At 49.4% G+C, this 16,029-nt stretch overlaps 1 protein-coding gene across 1 annotated transcript in view; it reads right to left on the bottom strand.

The window, feature by feature from the left end:
* The window catches only part of nop2 (NOP2 nucleolar protein homolog (yeast)), a 69,333-nt gene that overhangs the window by 21,582 nt on the left and 31,722 nt on the right, over window positions 1–16,029 (bottom strand). Inside the window, exons 3-10 of the mRNA XM_038774031.1 lie at window positions 13,825–14,066; window positions 12,938–12,996; window positions 11,656–11,759; window positions 11,300–11,499; window positions 8,818–8,907; window positions 1,125–1,212; window positions 501–641; window positions 249–388 (exon numbers count right to left, since the gene is read on the bottom strand). Of these exons, the coding sequence (XP_038629959.1) occupies window positions 249–388; window positions 501–641; window positions 1,125–1,212; window positions 8,818–8,907; window positions 11,300–11,499; window positions 11,656–11,759; window positions 12,938–12,996; window positions 13,825–14,066 (1,064 nt within the window). The remainder of the gene's footprint in view (window positions 1–248; window positions 389–500; window positions 642–1,124; window positions 1,213–8,817; window positions 8,908–11,299; window positions 11,500–11,655; window positions 11,760–12,937; window positions 12,997–13,824; window positions 14,067–16,029) is intronic.

Genomic DNA, 16,029 nt, shown 5'->3' with positions numbered 1-16,029 from the left:
TGGGAGGAGGGGGCGACCCCTGGGTTTGGGAGGAGGTGGTGACCCCTGCATTATGGAAGAGGTGGTGACCCCTGGGTTATGGACTAGGTGGTGACCCCTGGGTTTGGGAGGAGGTGGCGACCCCTGGGTTTGGGAGGAGGTGGCGACCCCTGGGTTTGGGAGGAGAGCTGGGCAGCGCGGAGTTGGGGGGGGGATATGTGTGTGTGTGTGTGTGTGTGTGTGTGTGTGTGTGTGTGTCTGTGCTCCACCTTGGGGAATTCTCGGCCATCGTAGTTACAGATGATGGTGTTGGTCACTCCGAGGCGATGAAGGTTGCCTACGACACTCTTAAGACGCTCACTGCTCAAGTCGTTAGCGACGATGAGGCCTGTGTTCTTCATCAGTTGAGCTGTTGGGTGGGAGGCAGGAACAGAAAAAATGTCAGCGCCACAGGCCACCCACCTCGTTCGCAGCCCCCAGCTCCCAGAGTCACACCCCCTCCCCCCCCCCCCGCAGCTCACCGCAGTAAGAGGTCTTCCCTCCCGGAGCACAGCTGAGGTCCAGAAGCTTCTCATTCTCCTGTGGTGCGAGAGCCATAACAGGCAGCAGACTGCAAGCCCCCTGTAACATGTAGTGACCAGCGAGGTACTCGGGAGTGGCACCTGAAGGGGGAGAGAGAGGGAGAGTGTGTGTGAGTGAGAGACGCAGAGACAGAGGGCTATGTCCCGTACGTGCGCCCCGCACCCCCATGACTCCCCAACCCTGCGTCTCGCATGCCCGTCCCCCACCCTGTGCCCCGCACACGCAACCCCTACCCCCGCATCTCCCACGTACCCCCATCCACCCCTTGCATCTCTCTTGTGCAGGCACACCCCCACGTCTCGCGCACGTGTATCGCGCATGTCCAAGTCCCGTGCACACACGCACACCTCGGGTCTCCTGCACACACCATGCTTCGTGCACCCCCCCAGAGTCATGCGCATACACATATGCACACCCCGAGTCCCGCGCGCACACACGCACACCCAGAGTCTCGCGTACACACACGCACACCCTGGGTCTCACGCACACACCCCGGGTCTCGCGCACACTCACGCACACATACAAAGACTTGCGCTCCATCCCATGCCAGTTTGAATACTTGCCAATCGGAACGGATGAATCGTAGATGATCAGACCAGTCTTTGACCATTTCCCGAGTGGGTCAAGATTCACCCCCCGGTTTATCAGCGCCTGGAAACAAATCGGGGAGAACACAGGTAATGATCGGGAGGGAGCTGGGGACTGACAGTGAATAAAATGCAGCATGTCATCTTACTCTTCCCCCGACTCATTGCTTCCTGATTCACAATAACATCCTCCCTCATTACACACCACAGTCCATTCTCATTCCCTGTCCTGGGAGTGTTTGATGGGGAAAATATAGGAGGAGCTTTACTCTGTATCTAACCCCGTGCTGTACCTGTCCTGGGAATGTTTGATGGGGCAGTGTAGAGGGAGCTTTACTCTGTATCTAACCCCGTGCTGTACCTGTCCTGGGAGTGTTTGATGGGGACAGTGTAGAGGGAGCTTTACTCTGTAACTAACTCCCTTCATCACCTTGTCCACCTGATGACATTTACTCCCAACGTCTCTCACTTCCCCAAACCCTCTCAATACCTTCCCCTATTGTGTATTGCCTTGGTAAAATTGGCCTCCCCAGTCTTTTCAGGATCGAATTCGGTTTGCCACTTATCTGCCCACTTGGCCAAATCACGGATCTCATTCTGGAGTCGGAAGCTATTCCCACTGCCAACTACATGGCCAATTGCTGTGCCATTTGCAAATTTCCTGAATGGGCCTCCCACATTCAAGTCTAAATCATTAATATATGTTAGCCTCTGGCTGCTGTTGAGTAAAGAGTTAAGAGATCTTTCCTTTTCCCAAACACGTTTATTTTTCTTTGAACACACTCAGCATCAAACGCTATTGTCATGCGAGTACCTTTAAGAAATGAGTGTTTATAAATGGGTGTGTATATAAATATCTGCAGTGAGAGTACCTTTAAGAAATGGGTGTTTATTACTGCAGTGATGTCAGAGAGTGGGCTGTCTGTCAGCTTTTTACTTTTGTTTTAGGCTGTTTCCTGCAGGGTGTGTTTTAGTTTTGTTTTCAGTGTTGGAGCTGAAGCCAGAGAGAGCAGGTGTAATGTTGTTCTCTCTGCCATGAAAAGACTATCTCTTGATCATTTGGAGAATTCAGAATTATAAATGTTCTCAGTCGTGAATGTAAACCTAATGTGCTTCTGTTAAAAGGTGTTTCTTTTGTCTGGATGTTGTTTGAGAAGTTATTCAGGATTATTTAGTGTTGTATTCTTTGGGGTTGTATTAGAATTGATGGTTGCTAAGATGTTCACAGTATGTTTCAAAAAAGGTTAACTTGAGTTCATAGAATAAACATTGTTTAGCTTTAAAAGATACTTTTCCATTTCTGCTGTACCACACCTGTAGAGTGGGCCATGTGCTCCCCATACCACAATCTAGTAAAAGTTGTGGGTCAGGTGAACTCCATGATACACATTGGGGTTCTCTAAACCCTGGCCCATAACTCTATCATCACATCACATGCCCCAAAGGCCACCTGTAGCCTCTTTACATATCAGTGCCAATTATTGGATCAATGAGACATCTAATTGGAATGTTTCTTAACCCATTCATTAACCATCTCCCCTTCCTTGGAGAAAAAAAAATAATTTGGTGAAAACAAAATTTCAAGCAACTCAAGATACACTCTTTTTTTTGAAAGGAAAAAAAAAAACCAAGTCACAGAAACAGGCATTAACATTATCCAAAAGTTTTTGTGAACTAGCCCCTCTTTTTGTTAACAGTCGGATAGCTACCATGGACCCATTTAACCTTTGCTATCTCGCCTCTGTCCAACATCTGCTTCAAACTCGCAATAGCCTTTTCTCATTGACACTTTTTGTAGAGTGCACATTATCCCACAGGGATTTATTGTCAATGTGACACTCAATGGATATGTTACCCAAATCCCAAAATTTCTGTCAATATCTGAGATATATAAAAGGCCATATCCACCGCCTCTACAAGGCTTAACGTCTCAGCAGCCAAAGTGCTTTTGACCACTCTCCTTATTTTCTTTGTTTCCCACACAAGTGGGCAACATTTACCACTGTTCCCCAAAAGGAAAATTATAAAACCTCCTGCACTTGAAACCCCATCACATAAATTTGCATAGGACGCATCACTATAAACTAGGGGTTTCAAGTGCCTAAGATCACCTAAAACCGGGAACCTCAAAACACACTCCTGCATTTTTAGTTTGACCAACTCTTTATTTGCTCTGATTATGTCTTCCACTTTAGTATCATTCATTTTTGTACTCAACTCTGAGACATCAAAACTGGGCTAGTCTGTCTACCTAACCAATTTAGCTGCCCAATTAAACTTCGCAGTTGCTCGTTTTCCATCTTTGAAACCGTTCCGTCTTTTTGTGAAACCCGGCCACGACTAATTGCTATTGGGCTGATGCTCTCCACATAAGATTGCTGACGTAAAGTTGCCCCAAACTTAGTCTGTCCGAATCCAGTCCAATACATTTAAATGCACCGGAAGCCTGATTTCCAACCCTAAATTCTTTCCTCAACCCAGAGATTACAATAGCGTCAAAATCACTAGTCCCACCCCACAAAAAAAATCATCGATAAGCATCATAAAGATGCCGGAAAGATTTCCCTTATGGTGCCAGTAAAACATTGCCGGATCTGCTTTCAACTGGCAACAGCCTAACCTCACGTGCATGTGGGCTTCTACTCCTAGTAGCATTCATACCCTTACCCATGTTCCGAGACATTGACAAACTGCATCCCCTATCCCGTCTGGTATCTCGTTCTGTGCTGCTACTGTTTGATCTTACCCTTCTACTGTGTGACGTGCTTTTATTAGTTCTTAACTTTTTCCGATGAACCTGTTCACTATCCGATGTACTATCTGAATTGGCACTGCGTTTCTGTGCCCTCCATGTTCCCAATACATTGTCTTGACACCCTCCCTGGAATGCTGTACATTCAACCAATGTTTATACTTTCCAGTAGCCTTCTCTGCTCTACTAGTGACAGTTGCATCCTTCCATTGACTAGACCCTTCAGGCAAGTATGTCACTTTTATACCAACTTTTGGCAGTTGTCCCTTTGGAAAAATGGCCTGTTCTAATTCATCAGAAGTATTGTGTTCCTCTACAGAAATCCTGTCTATATCAGTTAACTGGTCCTCATAGTTTTGTAACACGTGCGTACCAGATGACCCTAGTTCCTCATCATGTCTGTCTGCTCTGTCTAAACTTGAAAATTTGTAATCTGTACCCATTATCCTTGATGAATGTACCCTAACAGTCTGATTGCCATGATACAAAATAATTGTTTTGCCATCTATGCCTATGATCTTCTTTGGGCCTTTCCATTCATTAAAATTGTCTTTCTTATGGTATACCATGTCTCTGAAAAACGGTATTTGATGGCCATACATTATGCCTTAAAGCTCTGCAAATTCTTTCAGAGACTTTGGCTTCCAAAGAAAGCTTTTCCACTGCTACATAATGCATTTAAATACTCAGCAACGGCAGAGCTAATTGTAGTCCCCTCCCAAGCTGGAGGCTGGTCATCTAAAATGGATGGAATTTTAGGATTTCTGCCAAACACTAATTGATAGGGACTATAGCCCCTAACCATCTGCAACAAATTCTTTGCATGTACTGCCCATGCTAAAGCTGAATTTAACTTGCAATTTGGTCTATCTGCCAAAATTTTCCAGAGCATGTCATCTATTACTGCATGGTTTCTTTCACACAAACCATACTAAATGGGCTTTCCACAGCCGTATTCATAACTGTGATACTTACGTTTTCACACATATCCCTAAACTCATCATCAGCAAATTCTCCCCCATTGTCCGTAAGGAATTTTGCCGGTGGGCCCATTCCTGTCCCTATCCATTTATCCACGATCTGATCCAGGATTTCTCTCTTTTCTTTACTTAGTACAATCGTTGATTGACTAAATCTGGTTGCTAAATCTACAAAACGCAAAATAAATATATTGTTAGCTTTAACCCAGATCTTAAGGTCCATGGCCACAATGTCGTTAAAATCCCTGGCCAAAGGTAGGGTTACTATCGGTCGTGATGGTGTCCCTCTGTACTTCCTACAAACCTCACAGCGATCACTAACCTGTTCTATCAGTTTAGTATAGTCATCCCTTACCCCTGCATCCTTTAATAAATGTTTCAGCCCCCGAGGAGACGGATGCGCAAATTGCCTATGCAGTTTTAATACACAAGCTTTTTATCAGCTAAAGTCCCATTTCCAGCTGCCAATAACACATCCGTAACAACTGTGCTTGAAATATTATTTGTCAGTATGGAATTCAATAGTGTCCCTAGTGTGTAAATTGTAAGTTCACTGTCTTTCCAAAAATTGTTGCCGTATCCTGTTCCATATCCAGTTTCATGTGTGCGAGAATGTGAAGCAAGGGTTAATAGCTAGAAAGAGCCAGAATGACCGGGATACATTAGTGGAAAATCACAAAGTAGAGGAATGTGTTAGTGAAGCCATTTAAGGAGAATGAACTTGCTCAGATAAGGGAGTTGATATTTGAAGTCGTGAGCCGACTCATGACTATAAGCCGAACAGCCTTGAGAAACAAGGAGCATGACCGGATGACAGGATATGAAATGTGGGAGCCGCTTGCAACTATAGCTAACACCTGTTAATTAAGCTAAGACTGCTACATACTCATGTGCCAATAGATAACCTCAAAGTCTGTAAAATCATGTACTGGAACTATTGCAATAACAAATCTATGCTTTATAATGTGGGCAAGCTCAAGTGAATGTAAGAGACAGCCCCTTAAAAAACATATAAAAAAGGGATGTTTTGAGCAAGACTTTGGCACTCTCCAAGGTGTTTCTTCGGAATACCTAGAGAGTGGCCCCGATCGCAATAAAGAATATTCTGAAGTACGGACGTGTTCGAGACCGTTTCTTCCGGACTGAGAGACAAGTGAATTAGAGACGCATTCACATGTGCTTTCTTCATCGACGGTCTGCTCAGAAGCAAACTTGATACAACTCACTTGATACAACATCCGTGCTAATGAAATGATTCATTCCGGCAATACTGCAAGGGATCGCCGCTCTTTTCAGCGACTTCAGAGTATTATCATCCCCAAACCTGAAACTTGTGCAACTTTCAAATTCCTTAACTTTGTTACGATTTTCAGCATTCAAAGAATCAAAGTAACATTTTAACCAGTCAATTCCACACACAGTAGATGTGCAGCCAATGTCCATACAGCACAATTGAAGGATTCTGCAACCAACACTGTCATTACCGGCATAAAACTGCTGGTTAATAGGACAATGCCTTCTTTCTGGTCACTATCATTTTCCTCTTCTGACTCTTCCGTGTCATGTGTCGCTTCAAACACTATAACGTGCTGGACAGTTGAAAGCATAATGGTATCGAGAGTCACATCGAAAGCATCGCTTTATCATACCCCAGACATTTCTAGGGTTCATTTTCCTATTACCATTCTCCATGTCCCCCCATCTATTATAAGTTTAAAATGGGTTTCTGTCCTCATAATTTCCGGGTCCCGATCTCCTTAATTCTCACGATTCTCATAACCTGTTTGTAGCCGTACAATCTCGCCATCCTGTCAGTAGTGTATCTTCCAGAGTCTCCTTTCTTGCTGACTGTCCCATTTGTGACATAAGAGCCATAGGAATTGAATGTTTCCTCAGGAACTTCTTTAAGGCCTCTTGTCATCTGATCGAATAAGGTATCATGATCCGCAAACTTAACTCCTGTCAAAACTAGGAGCCTATCCATATTGGACACTCTAGCACAGTCCAATAACTTAAATGGCAACACGGACTGTGGAAATTCTAGGCACTGTCTGTGCAGCCTTTTGTATATTCTGCTAAATCCTCATTATATAGATCGAACTGGAATTGGACTAGGGACTGGTTTAGCACAGGGCTAAATCGCTGGCTTTGAAAGCAGACCAAGGCAGGCCAGCAGCAAGGTTCAATTCCCGTACCAGCCTCCCGAACAGAGGCCGGAATGTGGCGACTAGGGGCTTTTCATAATAACTTCATTTGAAGCCTACTTGTGACAATAAGTGATTTTCATTTTCATTTCAACAGAGATATCCTGTTTTCTGGAATCTATTGAATTCTGACCATACTTCATACGCACTTAACAAGTCGTCCTTTTGATAAATATTATCCATAAAACGTAATAAAGTCTGCAGACCTTCTTCTGAGTCTAAATCCAATTCAGAAAACACTTTGCTTCAGATTTTACTCTCACAAAGCAGAGAAAGAGCCAATGCCATACCTTGTTTCCTCTTTTCCTTAGTCCACATAACAACTGCATTCTCTATTGGTCGTACGACCCCTTTCAGAAAATAATGGCGGATAGTCATATCCGGCCATCTTTATCCTAGGTTCAGACATATTTTCTTTTTTCCTTCTCTCTCACTCCTTGGTTGATGCAGAATTTGTTTTTTTCCTGGAAAAGTGTCTTTCAACCCTTCACATTTACACAGCAACCATCCTCTGCTACCACTGTTAGCGTCTAGCTGCTGTTGAGTAAAGAGTCAAGAGATCTGCTCCTTTTCCCAAATACCTTTATTTTTCCTTGAACACACTCAGCACCAAACTCTATCATCACATCACATGCTCCCAAGGCCACCTGTAGCCTCTTTATATATCAATGCCAATTATTGGATCAATGAGACATCTAATTGGAATGTTTCTTAACCCATTTCTTAACAATATAAACACAAATAGAAAGGGTCGCACTATTCGCAAGAATTCAAAAGCAGATTATTTTTTCTTATTCATTTACGGGATGTGGGTGTCGCTGGTTAGGCCAGTATTTGCTGCCCATCCCTAATTGCCCTTGAGAAGGTGGTGGGTGAACTGCCATCTTGAACCTGCTGCAGTCCCATAGGTGTAGATACACCCATGACGCTGTTAGAGAGGGAGTTCCAGGATTTTGACCCAGCGACAGTGAAGGATTCATGGACATATTTCCAAGTCAGGGTGGTGAGTGACCTGGAGAACCTCAAGGTGGTGGGTTCCTAGGTATCTGTGCATTGGTGGGGAGGGAGTGAAAGTTTGTGATTAGTGTGTTGATTGAGCAGGGCTGTTTTATCCTGGATGGTGTGGAGCTTCTCGAGTGTTATTGGGAGCCCCAGTACTTCAGGCAAGCGGGAGAGTATCACACTCCTGACTTGTGCCATGTAGATGGTGGACAGGCTCGAGGGGACACTGGGTGCAGTTTTAGTTTCCATGTTGATGGAAGGAGAGACTGGCATTGCAAGCATTGTGTGAAGGGTCACTAGATCGGTCCCTGGGCTGGGGGTTTGCCGTGTGACGAGAGGAAACTGTTTTGTGGGTCTTTGGAAGTTAGCAGAATGAGGCGCGATCTCATCGACTCGGAATTTTGTCGGGGTGACAGGTCAGGGAGCAGAGAACTCCGGGGGGGGGGGGGGGGGGGGGGGGGCGGCAGCGCCTCAGGATAAAGGTGACGATTAGGAGGGTCAGGACTAAGCATTTCAGCGTTGAGCCTATTAAGGCTGGGGGAGACAGGCCGTAACCAATCAAGGGATATGGGAAACAGGCAAGGAAGTTAGATTGGCTATGCGTGCGCTAACTGCTGAACGGGTCTGATAGGCCTTTCTGTTCTCACCTCACCTGCTCCTTGGTCGTCAGGGGAAGGGTGGTGTGGAAACGAGAAAGTGGGCTGGGCAAGATGGTGAGCTGGAATTCTTACCTGCGCCAAATCCCTGCGACGTGTCTTGAGGCTGTTGGTCCGGATGGTAACGGGTCTCTGGACCTCGTTCGCTTCAAGGAAGTCAAGGAGCTGGAGGGACAAGAGAATGAGTGAGAAAGACAGACCGAGAGCGCACGAGAGCCAGCCAGACACAGAGGGAGCGACAGCACCAAGCCAGACCGAGACAGAAGGAGTGAGAGCGAGCGCGTCAAACCAGACCGAGAGAGAGGGAGCGAGATGCCAAGCCAGGCCGAGAGAGGGGGAGCGAGAGCGCCAAGCAGGCAGAGAGGGAGTGAGAGCGTCAGACACGGAGAGAGAGTGAGAGCGTCAGACACAGAGAGAGAGTGAGAGCGTCAGACACAGAGAGGGAGTGAGAGCGTCAGACACAGAGAGGGAGTGAGAGCGTCAGACACAGAGAGGGAGTGAGAGCGTCAGACACAGAGAGGGAGTGAGAGCGTCAGACACAGAGAGGGAGTGAGAGCGTCAGACACAGAGAGGGAGTGAGAGCGTCAGACACAGAGAGGGAGTGAGAGCGTCAGACAGAGAGAGGGAGTGAGAGCGTCAGACACAGAGAGAGAGTGAGAGCGTCGGACACAGAGAGAGAGTGAGAGCGTCAGACACGGAGAGGGAGTGAGAGCGTCAGACACAGAGAGGGAGTGAGAGCGTCAGACACAGAGAGGGAGTGAGAGCGTCAGACAGAGAGAGGGAGTGAGAGCGTCAGACACAGAGAGAGAGTGAGAGCGTCGGACACAGAGAGAGAGTGAGAGCGTCAGACACGGAGAGGGAGTGAGAGCGTCAGACACAGAGAGGGAGTGAGAGCGTCAGACACAGAGAGGGAGTGAGAGCATCAGACACAGAGAGGGAGTGAGAGCGTCAGACACAGAGAGGGAGTGAGAGCGTCAGACACAGAGAGGGAGTGAGAGCGTCAGACACAGAGAGGGAGTGAGAGCGTCAGACACAGAGAGGGAGTGAGAGCGTCAGACACAGAGAGGGAGTGAGAGCGTCAGACACAGAGAGGGAGTGAGAGCGTCAGACACAGAGAGGGAGTGAGAGCGTCAGACACAGAGAGAGAGTGAGAGCGTCAGACACAGAGAGGGAGTGAGAGCGTCAGACACAGAGAGGGAGTGAGAGCGTCAGACACAGAGAGGGAGTGAGAGCGTCAGACACAGAGAGGGAGTGAGAGCGTCAGACACAGAGAGGGAGTGAGAGCGTCAGACACAGAGAGGGAGTGAGAGCGTCAGACACAGAGAGGGAGTGAGAGCGTCAGACACAGAGAGGGAGTGAGAGCGTCAGACACAGAGAGGGAGTGAGAGCGTCAGACACAGAGAGGGAGTGAGAGCGTCAGACACAGAGAGGGAGTGAGAGCGTCAGACACAGAGAGGGAGTGAGAGCGTCAGACACAGAGAGGGAGTGAGAGCGTCAGACACAGAGAGAGAGTGAGAGCGTCAGACACAGAGAGAGAGTGAGAGCGTCAGACACAGAGAGAGAGTGAGAGCGTCAGACACAGAGAGAGAGTGAGAGCGTCAGACACACAGAGAGAGTGAGAGCGTCAGACACAGAGAGGGAGTGAGAGCGTCAGACAGAGAGGGAGTGAGAGCGTCAGACACAGAGGGAGAGTGAGAGCGTCAGACACAGAGAGGGAGTGAGAGCGTCAGACACAGAGAGAGTGAGCATCAGACACAGAGAGGGAGTGAGAGCGTCAGACACAGAGAGGGAGTGAGAGCGTCAGACACAGAGAGGGAGTGAGAGCGTCAGACACAGAGAGGGAGTGAGAGCGTCAGACACAGAGTGAGAGCGTCAGACACAGAGAGGGAGTGAGAGCGTCAGACACAGAGAGGGAGTGAGAGCGTCAGACACAGAGAGAGAGTGAGAGCGTCAGACACAGAGGGAGAGTGAGAGCGTCAGACACAGAGAGAGAGTGAGAGCGTCAGACACAGAGAGGGAGTGAGAGCGTCAGACACAGAGAGAGAGTGAGAGCGTCAGACACAGAGTGAGAGTGAGAGCGTCAGACACAGAGTGGGAGTGAGAGCGTCAGACACAGAGAGGGAGTGAGAGCGTCAGACACAGAGAGGGAGTGAGAGCGTCAGACACAGAGAGGGAGTGAGAGCGTCAGACACAGAGAGGGAGTGAGAGCGTCAGACACAGAGAGTGAGAGCGTCAGACACAGAGAGGGAGTGAGAGCGTCAGACACAGAGAGTGAGAGCGTCAGACACAGAGAGGGAGTGAGAGCGTCAGACACAGAGTGGGAGTGAGAGCGTCAGACACAGAGAGTGAGAGCGTCAGACACAGAGGGAGAGTGAGAGCGTCAGACACAGAGGGAGAGTGAGAGCGTCAGAGACAGAGAGAGAGCGTCAGAGACAGAGAGGGATTGAGAGAGTCAAACAGAGAGGGAGTCAGAGCGTCAGAGAGGGAGTGAGAGAATGAGCCAGCGGGAGGTACCCCCCCACCCAGACCAAACCACAGCCCCTCAGCCCAGCCTTACCTCGGAGAGAGGGAAGAGATCGCACAGTTTCTGGATGAGGTATTCATTGTAGCTGTAATAGGCGGCTAGATCCCGTTTGAGGAGTTGCAGGTACTCCTGTCGCTCACGGCCTTGCTCTCGTTTCTGTTTAAAGTCACACAGCACCTCCACCGTGTCTGTCATCCTCTTGTAGATCATCTTCAGATCAGGAGTCTGCTGGCGTTGCATTGAGTTAAGGAGAAGATGCGAGTGAGCCATCCTCAATGAGGGCCGGCCAAGTTCACAGACACACAGCGCGCGCTAATGGACCATCTGGAACCTGACTGCTGCCAGACGGGTGCCCCCCATGCCCCTGGGAGGTCACAGTGAAAGGATATTCTGTTTCTCAATCTCCTGGCCACTGGGCAGGACAAACCTCTCCAATTCCTCAATGTTCATCTGAAGATCGCACTCTTCATCTTGCTCGTCAGTCTGGGTTGGTCTGGAACACATGCAGAAGGGCAGACAGGCACACACACAGGCTTAGGAGCAGTGAAACAAGTGAGAGATGTCCCATCTCTCGCAGGCTTTTCCATCAACCCTTCCTCCCCCCTGCACCGCATATTTGCTCAGATCCTGGTATCAAGGAGATCTCTCTAACCCCCCTCTCTCACACACACACTCCTGTACCTGGGGAGGTCTCTCTAACCCCCCTCTCTCTCTCACACACTCCTGTACCTGGGGAGGTCTCTCTAACCCCCTCTCTCACACACACACTCCTGTACCTGGGGAGGTCTCTCTAACTCCCCCCCCTCTCTCAAACACACACATTCCTGTATCGGAGAGGTCTCTCTAACCCCCTCTCTCTCTCACACACTCCTGTACCTGGGGAGGTCTCTCTAACCCCCCTCTCTCACACACACACTCCTGTACCTGGGGAGATCTCTCTAACCCCCCTCTCTCACACACACACTCCTGTACCTGGGGAGATCTCTCTAACCCCCCTCTCTCACACACACACTCCTGTACCTGGGGAGGTCTCTCTAACTCCCCCCCTCTCTCAAACACACACATTCCTGTATCGGAGAGGTCTCTCTAACCCCCTCTCTCTCTCTCACACACTCCTGTACCTGGGGAGGTCTCTCTAACCCCCCCTCTCTCTCACACACTCCTGTATCTGGGGAGGTCTCTCTAACCCCCCCTCTCTCTCTCACACACTCCTGTACCTGGGGAGGTCTCTCTAACCCCCCCCCCCCTCACACACATTCCTGTACCTGGGGAGGTCTCTCTAACCCCCCCCCCCCCCCCCCCCCCCCCTCTCTCACACATTCCTGTATCGGAGAGGTCTCTCTAACCCCCCCCCCCCTCTCTCTCACACATTCCTGTATCGGAGAGGTCTCTCTAACCCCCTTTCTCTCACACACACTCCTGTATCTGGGGAGGTCTCTCTAACCCCCCCCCCCCCCTCTCTCTCTCACACACACTCCTGTATCTGGGGAGGTCTCTGTAACCCGGTCTCTCGCTCACACACACTCCTGTATCTGGGGAGGTCTCTGTAACCCGGTCTCTCGCTCACACACCCCTGTATCTGGGGAGGTCTCTGTAACCCGGTCTCTCGCTCACACACACCCCTGTATCTGGGGAGGTCTCTTGAACACGAGGCACTCTCTCTTTACTTACAGTTCCTTTTTCTTTTTTGTTTTTTTCATCTGCTTAGCAGCTCGCTCGATGGGTAAAAGCTACAGACAGGGAGAGGGGAGAACAAATCATCAGATTGCACATTTCATTACCGTGGCCAACACTGGCAGAGTAAAGCTCCCTCTACACTGTCCCCATCAAACACTCCCAGGACAGGTACAGCAAGGGGTGAGATACAGAGTAAAGCTCCCTCTACACTGTCCCCATCAAACACTCCCAGGACAGCTACAGCACGGGGTTAGATACAGAGTAAAGCTCCCTCTACACTGTTCCCATCAAACACTCCCAGGACAGGTACAGCAAGGGGTGAGATACAGAGTAAAGCTCCCTCTACACTGTCCCCATCAAACACTCCCAGGACAGCTACAGCACGGGGTTAGATACAGAGTAAAGCTCCCTCTACACTGTCCCCATCAAACACGACCAGGACAGGGACAGCACGGGGTTAGATACAGAGTAAAGCTCCCTCTACACTGTCCCCATCAAACACTACCAGGACAGGGACAGCACGGGGTTAGATACAGAGTAAAGCTCCCTCCACACTGTCCCCATCAAACACTCCCAGGATAGGTACAGCACGGGGTTAGATACAGAGTAAAGCTCCCTCTAAACTGTCCCCATCAAACACTACCAGGACAGCTACAGCATGGGGTTAGATACAGAGTAAATCTCCCTTTACACTGTCCCCATCAAACACTCCCCGGACAGGTACAGCACGGGGTTAGATACAGAGTAAAGCTCCCTCTACACTGTCCCCGTCAAACATTCCCAGAACAGGTACAGCACGGGGGTTAGATACAGAGTAAAGTTCCCTCAACACTGTCCCCGTCAAACACTCCCAGGACAGGTAATGCATGGAGTTTACAAACCTCATCATCTTCAGATTCCTCTTCATCAGACATCTCATAGTCATCCCGCGGCAGTTCATCTGTCAAGTCTTCGTCTGCTGCTCCCTCCTCTGCCTCGGAGGATGAGGCTGGCTCCATGTTGACAACATTCTTGTCATCATCAGCGACAGACTCTCCATCAGATTTCTTGTCCAATAGGCGCTGATTTCGGGCTGGTAACAGCCAGTCTGCATTCTCATCACTGTAACCTTTTGCTGGAACAACTGTGAGAACCAGAGAATGGAGTGAGTGAGGGTGGGAGAGTCGCAGTGACAGAGGGAGAGGGAGAGAGAGAAGGGAGGAAGAGAGAGAGAGCGCACACGTGTACAGGGGAGAGGATGAAGGGGTCAGAGAGTGAAGGAGGAGGGGGAAGAGAGGGGAGGAGGATGGGGAGAGTGGGGTGGGGGGGAAGAACGTGCAGGGGGAGCGGGCAGTGCTGGGTCGGAAGAAAATGAGGAGGTGGAGAGGGAAGAGCGGGCGGAGGAGAGGAGAGCGGTCGGGGGAGGGGACGGGGAGAGAGCAGGTGGGGGAGGGGACGGGGAGAGAGCAGGTGGGGGAGGGGACGGAGAGAGAGCGGGCTGGGAGTGGGACGGGGAGAGAGTGGGCTGGGGGTAGGATGGGGAGAGAGCGGACGGGGGGTGGGACGGGGAGAGAGCGGACGGGGGGTGGGACGGGGAGAGAGCGGACGAGGGGTGGGACGGGGAGAGAGCGGACGAGGGGTGGGACATAGAACATAGAACGATACAGCGCAGTACAGGCCCTTCGGCCCACGATGTTGCACTGACATGGGAAGTCAAAAACTAAAGGCCATCTAACCTACTTTATGCCATTATCATCCATATGCTTATCCAATAAACTTTTAAATGCCCTCAATGTTGGCGAGTGCACTACTGTTGCAGGTAGGGCATTCCACGGCCTTACCACTCTTTGCGTAAAAAACCTACCTCTGACCTCTGTCCTATATCTATTAGCCCTCAATTTAAGTCTATGTCCCCTCGTGCTAGCCACCTCCATCCGCGGGAGAAGGCTCTCACTGTCCACCCTATCTAACCCTCTGATCATTTTGTATGCCTCTATTAAGTCACCTCTTAACCTTCTTCTCTCTAACGAAAACAACCTCAAGTCCATCAGCCTTTCCTCATAAGATTTTCCCTCCATACCAGGCAACATCCTGGTAAATCTCCTCTGCACCCGTTCCAAAACTTCCATGTCCTTCCTATAATGAGGCGACCAGAACTGTATGCAATACTCCAAATGCGGCCGTACTAGAGTTTTGTACAATTGCAACATGACCTCATGGCTCCGGAACTCAATCCCTCTACCAATAAAGGCCAACACACCATAGGCCTTCTTCACAACCCTATCAACCTGGGTGGCAACTTTCAGGGATCTATGTACATGGACACCGAGATCCCTCTGCTCATCCACACTACCAAGAATTTTACCATTAGCCAAATATTCCGCATTCCTGTTATTCTTTCCAAAGTGAATCACCTCACACTTCTCTACATTAAACTCCATTTGCCACCTCTCAGCCCAGCTCTGCAGCTTGTCTATGTCCCTCTGTAACCTGCAGCATCCTTCCACAGTCTACAACTCCACCGACTTTAGTGTTGTCTGCAAATTTACTCACCCAACCTTCTGTGCCCTCCTCTAGGTCATTTATAAAAAATGACAAACAGCAACGGCCCCAGAACAGATCCTTGTGGTACGCCACTCGTAACTGAACTCCATTCTGAACATTTCCCATCAACCACCACTCTCTGTCTTCTTTCAACTAGCCAATTTCTGATCCACATCTCTAAATCACCCTCAATCCCCAGCTTCCGTATTTTCTGCAATAGCCGACCGTCGGGAAACTTATCAAACGCTTTACTGAAATCCAGGGGCCTCACGGTAGCATGGTGGTTAGCATCAATGCTTCACAGCTCCAGGGTCCCAGGTTCGATTCCCGGCTGGGTCACTGTCTGTGTGGAGTCTGCACGTCCTCCCTGTGTGTGCTTGGGTTTCCTCCGGGTGCTCCGGTTTCCTCCCACAGTCCAAAGATGTGCGGGTTAGGTGGATTGGCCATGCTAAATTGCCCGTAGTGTAAGGTTAATGGGGGGATTGTTGGGTTACGGGTATACGGGTTACGTGGGTTTAAGTAGGGTGATCATTGCTCGGCACAACATCGAGGGCCGAAGGGCC

The sequence above is a fragment of the Scyliorhinus canicula genome, chromosome 16 (genome assembly GCF_902713615.1).
Source record: "Scyliorhinus canicula chromosome 16, sScyCan1.1, whole genome shotgun sequence".
In the NCBI taxonomy this organism is placed as follows: domain Eukaryota; kingdom Metazoa; phylum Chordata; class Chondrichthyes; order Carcharhiniformes; family Scyliorhinidae; genus Scyliorhinus; species Scyliorhinus canicula.
The sequence above is the reverse complement of the archived record's forward strand: the minus strand, read 5'-3'. Positions and strand labels throughout refer to the sequence as shown.